The sequence below is a fragment of the Actinia tenebrosa genome, unplaced genomic scaffold (assembly GCF_029948245.1).
Source record: "Actinia tenebrosa isolate PJP-AT-01 unplaced genomic scaffold, QUT_ActTen_1.0 PGA_scaffold5__44_contigs__length_20552954, whole genome shotgun sequence".
Taxonomy (NCBI): domain Eukaryota; kingdom Metazoa; phylum Cnidaria; class Anthozoa; order Actiniaria; family Actiniidae; genus Actinia; species Actinia tenebrosa.
In genome coordinates, this window is record NW_028292582.1 from 4486075 (window position 1) to 4495956 (window position 9882).

General features: G+C 37.0%; 1 protein-coding gene across 1 annotated transcript; it reads right to left on the reverse strand.

Moving 5' to 3' along the window:
- Window positions 1–379: 379 nt before the first annotated feature.
- On the reverse strand, window positions 380–9521 carry LOC116303621 (paired box protein Pax-3). The gene is made up of 4 exons (XM_031713190.2): window positions 9280–9521; window positions 7910–8536; window positions 6856–7070; window positions 380–2197 (listed from the first exon to the last, which is right to left on the reverse strand). Exons 1-4 carry the CDS (start codon window positions 9299–9301, stop codon window positions 2027–2029), a joined length of 1035 nt encoding a protein of 344 aa, XP_031569050.2. The 5' UTR covers window positions 9302–9521; the 3' UTR covers window positions 380–2026.
- Window positions 9522–9882: the final 361 nt, after the last annotated feature.

A 9882-nucleotide genomic window follows, 5' to 3' on the forward strand; every position in this document is an offset into this window, starting at 1 on the left:
TCAAAATCTCGGTTGAGAACAAATTTGAAAACAATTTTTTCAAAGCAAATCTCAAATTTTCTTTTCTCAAAAGTCAAAGCGATTTCTACAAATTTAACGAAAATTGGGGAAAGAATTTTTTTCAAAGCAAATCTAAAATTTTCTTCGCTCAAGAGTCTGTTATCTACTTCAAAATTAACGAAAATTGAGACTGACTTTAAAACTTTTGAAGATTTTGTTCTAAGGAATAAAAGTATCAAAATGATGCCGGCAACATTGAAATTCCTCACGCGGAGAGCAAAATGCAATGAGAAAAAAAAAAAAAATTTCTTTCAGGAATAGTACATGTACTAAAGACTCAACACATTATCAACGCAGTAGGTTTGTAAGAAAGCTGTTCTCAGCTGGAAACATATTTATTTATATATTTTATTTTTCTAGCTCACACATTAGCTCTATTAATACTTGCTAATAAGAATATCACTTCATATCTGTTACAACTGACCTAAGACAACTACTACTACTACTATCAAAACACACCGTCAAACAAGTAGATTATTGTATATACAAGTATATTAGAGAGAGGAGAGGGAGAGAGAGAGGGGAATGGGGGAGGGGGAGAGAGAGAGAGAGAGGGAGAGAGAAAGAGAGAGAGAAAGACAGACAGACAGACAAAGGGGAGCGGCTTTTTAACGCGGCGTTTCTTTATTCTGCTATTCAAAATGAACCATAGCAATAGCCGTAATAAATCTCCTGGACTGCACTTCGAGAGTGACTTTGTGGAGTGTCGGCGAATCCACAATGTGTTTTTATCAAATAAGGGACATTTTCTGGAATATTGTTCATTGTCGACCTCGCAATTTTTTTACAATCTAATCTAAAATTTGAGTAAGAACTGAGAAACATGTAATGCAGTCGTTGTCAATGGTTTTCAGTGAGTTCTTTGAATAATGTGTTTAACGTGCATCAAGGAAAACTAGAATGTGCAAACTCCGGAATATCTAGCCATAAAAGACACGAAAAATATAAAAATAATATAGTGAAAAATTCAATAAAGTATATAACTGTAGCTGTTCATATTTTTAGGCTTCAAAGTTAACTCAAAGTTCTAGGTTTCCAAATCAGTTTTACCAAATTACCTTGAAAAAATTTCAATGCAAAAAATAAGAAAGAGTGACATAAGTTGGTTCGTTACAAATAAACTCATGAAGGAACTTTCTATTATTTCGACCCAACTTGGTGATGACAATCGCACTAGAATGAACTTTTGCCTTGGTGAACTTCAGTGGGCTTTAAAACTCGGTGAGATTAAAAAGCATTACTAATAAATATTAGTACTAAATATTAGTCAGCACAAGTTTTCTTGAGTCTTTAGGTGACTGTCTATAGAAAGAAAATACAAGTAGGGCATACTCGCTGATGTGCCACGAGAAAGCATCCCCACACCATAGAAAATACAAATGCATAGATTCAACGCGCGGCGCATGATGGGAAGGGAGAAGTGAAATACCGACGAATATACAACGCCTTTTCTGCATTCTGATTGGCTGTATTTCCTATGGTGTGGAATAGAAATTAAGTATATCAGATTCACAGAGAAGTATCACGTTTATTCAGGGCTAATGAGCACGAAAACTTGCCCGAGTTATTGAGTGTTTTACCTCGAGTAGCGTTTCGAAAACTCGCAGAGATTTTAGAAGCTAGGTAGTTTACTCTTAAAGCTTGCATTCATTCAGTAATCTACCTTGAGAGACGCCCCTTAACTGGCACAATAAATAGGATACAGAAATCAATACCTATCCCTAAGTAAGGCAGTTTTCGAGTTGATCTTTTAGCATGTTTTATAAAAAGTCCAGCAACTGAAATTTCACGATAATTTCGACTGACGTTGCCGAAGAAAGATTGTGTAATTGAATTAATTTAGTGTAATCTTAAACAAAAATAGCTGTAATTGAATATGTATATATTTAAAAAATCGAAAAAAAATTGCTTTGGATCGATAAATGATTGTGAGTTATTTTGGGTTGTTGAGATAGCAGTTGAAGTGTTAGTAGAAGGGCATGCAATCGGTGGAAAAAGAGCTGGTCAGCGGCTGACATTGAGAGGATTGTAGAAGAAGGGCGTAAGGATAGTGTGCCATGGGCGAGTAGAAAAAGTCATCGGAGCACGGTAAAAGTCGTTCTTTACGAAGACGAGCTCGTCGGTTCGAAAACCAGACCTGGAGAAGAAAAACAAAGAAAGAAAATAAACAAAACTTTAGGTTTTCAAAGCTGAAGAAAAGTAATTAATGAGAGGGTTTTCAGAAATGGAAATTAAGGGCTCTATTAGGCGAAGTCTGCGGATTCAATAGAGCCATGATCAACAAAGGAAGCTGTAGTATTTTGAAGACGGGTGGGTATCTGAGCTAATTCATGGAACACAGTAACAAGAACTAACCCAGAGGAAATACAAGATATTTTGTAACGACTCTGGAAAAGAAGAACTCGAGCTTTGATGTACACATCATGCAGTACTGTGACGTGCAGTGATAATAGCGTTGCGTGAAAAGTAAAATCCGTTTATCTGACTCAAAACTTTTCTGTGGCTTAATTGCCATCTGGCTCGATGTACAAGTAAGATTAAGACATGCTGTGATGAAAGAGAGAGAGGGATGATTAGCCAGTGCACCTCCTGAGCTTTAAGACGTGGACCGAAAACGCGCTTCACAAAAGAAGCCAATTGCTTTCCCAGATCCAATATTCTAATTACTGAACGTCGGACTTCATGTAGTTATTTATTGACTGCTTTAGTTTTCAGGAAAGTTTATTTTGACATCTGAGTTTTTGTGTTTTGAGGAAGGATAAACAGATGGAAATCTAGAACAGAGAAGAAAAAAAGCCTTGGAACATTGATATCAATGGTCCCGCCCAACATTTTCAAATAAACTGGCCGACACTAAACATTACAGGCAACAAAAACAAATGAATTTCTATTTTTTTATTATTGCGGTCTCATATAGAGAGAGCATCTGTAATCAATTAATGGCAGGGTAATTAGCCAAAGTGCTGGGAGGTTTTGAATGATCTAGCAAAGTACTGTGTTGTAAGCTACACCCGACGGTCCTCTATGGGCTCACATCTTTGTGGCTTTCATATTGGTATTATCTCTAAGCCCGATACAACACGTTTCCGCATTCGGTTCACTTGTGTTGCCTAGTCAACTGACATTTCGAAAACTAGGTATTGTATCCCTTAGTACAATGAACGGTGCCATGGAAAACTCTTCAAGGCATGGCAAAATCACATTAAGAAGCATATTTGAAAACGTTGGCCATTGTGGTAGAAAATGTGTCCCTCCCTTGTAGGTGGGTTCCATACAAGAGGCTTAAAGAATTCATCGCACGATTCCGATTTGAAATTATTTTAATTTACCACGAGTTAATAAAAGAAATATTGTTCAAGATCAAAGAGAGAAAGTACTAAAGCTCAAAAGAGAAAATATAGGAGTGATTGTTCTACAAGACACAAGAGGCTGTGTTTTGCTGCATTAGTTGGAAAAGGCTCCATAACGCGAAGAAGTGGAACTAACAAAAGTTAGTAACTATAGTTAGAAAAGTAGAACTAAAGAAAGACTAGTCCCTTAATCTCTGGATATTAAAGATTTAAAACTTGAATAGAAAAAAAAATAGGATATTTTAATTCGGCATTAATTTAGACACAAAGAAGACATTTCAAAATGGGATAACAAATGAAATGAGCCTGTTGGGCAATAATATAATGAAATTGAATCAGTACGTTAAGCGAGTGTTCAATATTTCGGAATTTTATTTTAGTGTTAGCCGCTGATAGAAGATTGACGGTCTTTTCAAGTAGTTGAATTACTGTCATTGCGGTGTGGTTAGCCAATAATATAATTTATCTGCCACAAGTTAAAGTTTAGATGACATTTTCATTTGTGGAATAACGACAATGTAGCGATACTTGAATTTTTTGAAGAAATCATTAAACTTTTACGAGTAGGTGTTGGTACGACAGATACTAAAGCTTCCTAATCCGATCTCTTTTGAAACCTTATTGTATGGTCATATTAAATGGCTTTATGGATTTTGGAAACGTGTAAGGATTCTAAACTAAAGCCCTAGACGGAGCCATGAACGCGAATAAAGCTATTTTCGATTAAAGTAGTAATTTCAGTAAGTTTATTTAGCTTGGCACGGATGAAACCAAAAGTGATAAATCGTTCGTGTCGTGCCTTTGTCTGGCGTACCAATCCCACAATGCATCTGTAAACCCAGCTCTTCGTCCTCAATCTAGTCCTTGCTTTCTATCCATTGGCAATTTGCGCAAGTGTCGCCTAATTGCCTTAATGCGTTGGCTATTAAAATGTCCCATGCAAATGATGATTAGTTTCATAAATTCTCGATTCTGTTGTCTTATTTTTCATCCCAGGAAACAATGGTTCTGTCGCTGCTGGCCTCTATCAACCACAGCGGAAATAGCTTGGCAGAAACCGAAAACAACCCTGTAGATAAGAGTACGCGATGTGGTAGTATAATCAACTCAAGCAACACACTAATTTGGCCTGAAGATAGGGGGATAGTTAGATAGAGGAAAAAATAGAACTCAAGTGAAGCAGCTCTTAAGATCGTCATCAGTTATTTTCTAAACAAGTACGAATGTAGAGTGATTTTCATCTGGGCGCGTTGCAGGCATATGACAAGCGTATCCAAATATTTGTCAGATAATGACTTGAATCACGAAAGAAAAGAAACGAAAAATAAAAGAAAGAAAGAAAGAAAAAAACGATGAAAAAATATTATTAATTCTTTTTTTAAATTAAGTTAGTTTTATTTTACTTCAATATTGATTTGGTCAAAAACAAAATTCTATTTGTGAAAAAAAAAAAAAGACTTTAAAATTAAAATGTATTGAGGCTTCATAATTATTTCCAAAGATTTCTCAGTTAATTTTCTAGTTAAATGTTTTCAACTACGGCTGATGTTTTGATGTTTTTCTTAAATGTTTTGCGATCTTAATTTTTTTCCTTAAGTCCGAAAGCCACCTTTGGAATAGACGTTAAATCTAATAAGTTTATTCCATAAAAAAACAATCTAACTCAATCAGGGTATTTTCAAAGCTGAACTATTTCAAGGTTGTTGATAACTGTCAGACCCGACATAGGATATTTGTAGATATCTGAAAGATTGAGCACCCATAACGCTTCCTCGAGATAAAGTAAAGCACTTCAGATTTGACGATTCATGGTTCATAGTAATTTCGCCCAAAGCAAATCGGAACTGATGCTCAGATCAAAATTGTTGAGTTCGCTCTAGGCGATGGTAGATTCGTGAGATCAGATGGTTAAATGAGCGAAACGTAGCGTCGGTGATTGATGTAAAGGTGTGAAGAAAGCTAGTTGATTTACCTTTTCTATTGTGAAGTAAAAACGAGGCGTGACTTTAAGAGTGCATAGGGGCGGATTCCTACCAGTTTAAGGCTATATTAAAGACACATTTAGCCCAAAAGCTTTCTTTGACAAAAACTAACTAGGAAACAAAAGTTTTAAAAGGGTTTCATTAAGATGTGAAGAAAAAATCCTTCGGGCGATCTTCACGGATATGTCGTGAGCATTGGCATAAAAATATAGGAAGATTTACAAAAAAATACTTCACTACTTCCGATCTGAGGTTTCTCTTAAGAACAGACTCAAAAGACACTATACAACATAGCTAACAATAGATTGACTTTAGGGAGACTTTAAGACAAAGACTTGAGCGCACACGATTCCGAAATGATGCGTTCATGAGTGAATTAAATTCGAATTAAGAAACGTGAAATAAAAGTTCGATAACTAAGATTTTATATTTCAACAAAGAAAGAGGGGTTTCATCAACGAGAAATTTGGAGTCGAGTTAATTTGACATTGAAACAAAAAACTCTTATATCTCAAGAATCAATCATGATTTTTCGTTTTAGTTAGTTTTTTTTAACCTTATTTCAGTTTCGTTTAAGTAATTTCCTTCGACTTTAGCACTAAATATCGAAAAAACAGTTACACAATACTAAATGATCTTTGCAGTTGTTCTTTTAGGATTGTTCGTAGCAGGAGCTCCGTAGTTGGTCCTTCAATCACTTTGCTAAATGTCGAGCAATCTGTGTTTGAATCACCTCTAGATTTGCGCCAAACCAATTAGTCCTCACCAAGCTTAACCCAGGGATTTAGTTCCTCCTGGACTAAATGGGGTGTTCGTCTAAGGAATCTTCTCGCGTTTTTCAAACAACTTAACGATATTATGATCTATTAAATCGAAAAGGAAGAAGCCCTACTGCCAATGGCTTCGAGTGATACAATATCCAACTGATAATTTCACCTAGGTTTTCTCTTCGCTTCTCCATCTATTTCAACTCGAGTGCACGTCGCTTCCTTCCTTTACCGCAGTAGCGAAATCATCTCCTTTGAAGTTCTTCTTCGAGTTACGCTAATTTCGATGAGCAAAGTCTGAGAATTTTTCACTCAAAATAAGTCAATCACTCTCTGGTAGCTATAAAGTGAATACAACTTGCGTGAAAAAAGTTTTGAGACACTGTGACAATATCACAAGTTTTTTTGTTTGATATTTCATACTATAATTGTAAATTTTTGTCATTCGTATTTACGTAAAACTATGTCAACCTATTTTCAAGACAGCGCTCGTCTTTATTTATAAGGTTTATTCTCTATATAAACGTCTCCATAAAAATCAGTTATTCTTTTGATAACGAATTTAAATTACGATTCAAGAGCAAAACAAATATTGAAAATGACTTAGGATTTCATCGACTCTTGCTTTTCAAAAGATTTCCCCCATTTTTTTACTAATACTTTAATTTGGTAGTTTTATCGGTGTTAAAAGAATACCTGAACTCTTGCCTCGCTTAATCCCAGACGTTGTGCTAGCTCTTCTCGAGCATAGATATCAGGATAGTGAGTTTTATGGAAAGCCTTTTCTAACTCTTCCGTCTGCGGCATCGTAAAGCGAGTTCTGCTCCGTCGTGGTTTGTGAGAAGGCAGACTCAATTCAGTTCTTCTTTCTTCCTTTGATCTCTTGCCGTTTTGATTTTCCTCTTGAATATCTTCGGGGGAAAAAAGGAGAAACAAAGAAACTTTAAAAACAAGAGATATGGAAGTGGCTGATTGCTATCTGTGGACGGTGCGTTGCCTTAATGTAAGTGCAAGATTTCCCTGCCTCTCGAAATATACCCCGAGGCCTTTGACGACGGTTCTCTGTTCAAGAAAAATGTTTAGACTCTTTTTAATGTATTGAAAAGAGTTTTTTTCTCTCTCTTGTTGTCGATGTTGAAGACTTAAGTTTTAAAGTTGGAAAAAACGCCATCTCTGGTATCAAATAGCGTAATCGTTCTCAAAGCACCACCCCCTACACCACATGCCGCAAAATGATCTATCGTGGCTAGAAAGATAAGGAAAACAAAACGAAAACACTGCTCGCTTACTAAGGAATAAAAATCTCAAAGTAGCTTTAGTTTTGAATGGTTGACGAGACAAAGGGGTCGCCCTTAATGACTTTACCACGACCAATCTACCTATTTACATGGTGTTGTTTGCATGGTCAGAGCGCGTCCAAAGATCGTTTCTTTGCTACAATAAACCAATTGAATCGATAAATGCAATACTCTTTCTTAAGTGTTTTAGCTCTTTGGTGTAGCATCCATAACAAAGACAAACTGTCAAAATCGTCATCTCTGATCCAACACACGTTTAATCCAACGATATCTCCTTAGTTCCGACTTCTCTTTAAAAACTTAAGCCAAATTCACCGATTTCAGGGCCGTTTTGTTTCGTTGTCTTTATTTATTGTTTAATATGTCAAAGTAATGTTTATAGGATAATCCAAAGAATCACTAGCGACTACCTAAACTTCGTACGAAGTTCAAATAAAAACGTCTCGACTTACCGCTTTCTTCGTCACTGCTTTCAATCCCTTCAACTTTACTCTTGTCTTCATCGGAATCGCTTGAGGGTAGATTAAGAATATTGGAGATTGAAAACGGTCCAGAAAACCTCGTTGAACTTGGATTCTCTTTTTTGTCGGCATCTCCGCTGGTACTCTTCCCACTAGGGTTTCCTCTCAGACCGTTTTTTCTCGCAGCTTCATTTTTATGGAACTTGTTCGCGCAAGTCTTAATAACTTTACTAACAGCTTCCAAAGAAGGAACTGTTAGCTTCGAGCAGGCTTTCTCTCGTATCAACCGGTCTCTCACTTCCCATGAGAATATATCCGGCTGGCCTTGAACGTATTCCTCAATCTTGGCCAGAACTATTTGCGAGATTTCTTTTCTCTTATACGAGGGAGATGCACCTGGTTCAACTGAGCCTGTTTCTTGATATTTGTTAAGAATCTTACTAACACAACCATGGGAAACTCGAAGCTGTCTACTAATGTCACTTGGGCGTACTCCTAGCCGTGCTAACTCGATTATTCTAAGACGCAAAGGTTTCGGAAGGGGTTTGCCGTTAATAAAGAGGCCACCAAGTTGATTTATTTTTCCTTGGCCTGTCATGGATGCAACTGACGCAAAATCTGCAAGCAAAATCCAAATTTGATGTTTACACAGTTTTATATGCACTGGACACAATATCCCCACCTATTTTATAGAGCATTGTAATGAAATCCACACAAAGAAAATTGAGTTCATTTGTTAAGAAAGTGTGTGTTTTCCCGTTGAAAACCTGTTAACATTCTTCTTAAATTAAACGCGTTGGGGTGTCGCTCTGACTAACTTCAAGTTGGCATAAAAACTTGAAATGTGGTTGGAAAGGAAGAATTTTTATGGCTGTAAATTATAAACCCTGGAAAAGTCCCTCCTTTATGTTATCTAGAAAATTGATCAAAGGGTGGTCGATAAATTAATCCCAGATTGTAATGTCCCTGCACTTCAAACCATTTCGTGTGCTCTTTTCGTTGACTGGTTTTCGATACGGATCTGACTTCCCTCGAGCACACACGTGAAGGGAGACAAAGAAACGGTTTGCAACAAAGCGTGAATTGAAAGGAAAAAAAAGCCATCTTAATTCACTGTCTATACATAAGATTCATTCACACAATGACAGTTCAATTGGCGTGTTGACATTCCGCGAAACGCTGCGATATTGGATGGAGTTTTCAGTGTTGGCAACTAGTACACGCACATCTGATATGACTAAGGGGTTTACCACTCGTTAAGGGAAAGTTTAACAGCCATTCTAACAGACGCCCTCCTATGGAGGGGACAACACACTCTTATACATTTGACCCAGCATGAAGTCAATCGTTCTTAAGATTACCTTGGAATATAAGCGCATCCATATCTTGGTCTGGAGTGAACTCTAGTCCAGTGATGTTGCCAGTCTGAAGGCTTAGTATCAGATGAGTTCGAGTGGAGGATGGCGAGGATGAATTGACAGGGAATTGATTCCGTCTCCAATGGAGTTCATACACAAGCAAATGATGGAAGTGATCCCCGTGAAATCCAATTTAGCACGACTTAGAAAACCATTCACGTGCTCATTGAGCTATTTGTTTATCATTACCACCGACATGTTTGGCTATCAAAGTGATCCAATTGAAAAGATCGAAGATTGCGCTCTGACGTCATGTCTAGAAATCCACCAATCGCGATGGGTATCGGCTCATATCAACCCAGGCCCCTGGGGGAGCAAAGTTTTGTTTGAAAAACGACAAACTTTGTGTATGACTGTAATACGGTGTGCAAGTGTGCGCTCAATGTGTGCGTCATCCACCCCTTCCTTAACAAACACCCTTGAATTAATCTACAAGTTCAAATCGAAATTAAACATGAATTGTACTTATGAGAACCGATTTTTCGTTCAGCCAACAATTTATTTTTCAATTCATCCCTCCCTCGCCACACGAAAGACTTCCAAAAC

What these genes read in the sequence shown, in the direction of transcription:
- LOC116303621 (XM_031713190.2), bottom strand. Translation starts at nt 9,301, where the DNA reads ATGGATGCGCTTATATTCCAAG. An exon ending in GGATGCGCTTATATTCCAAG is followed by an intron (nt 8,537 to 9,279) that starts GTAATCTTAAGA and finishes TTTTGCTTGCAG; the next exon opens with ATTTTGCGTCAGTTGCATCC. An exon ending in AAGCAGTGACGAAGAAAGCG is followed by an intron (nt 7,071 to 7,909) that starts GTAAGTCGAGAC and finishes TTTCCCCCGAAG; the next exon opens with ATATTCAAGAGGAAAATCAA.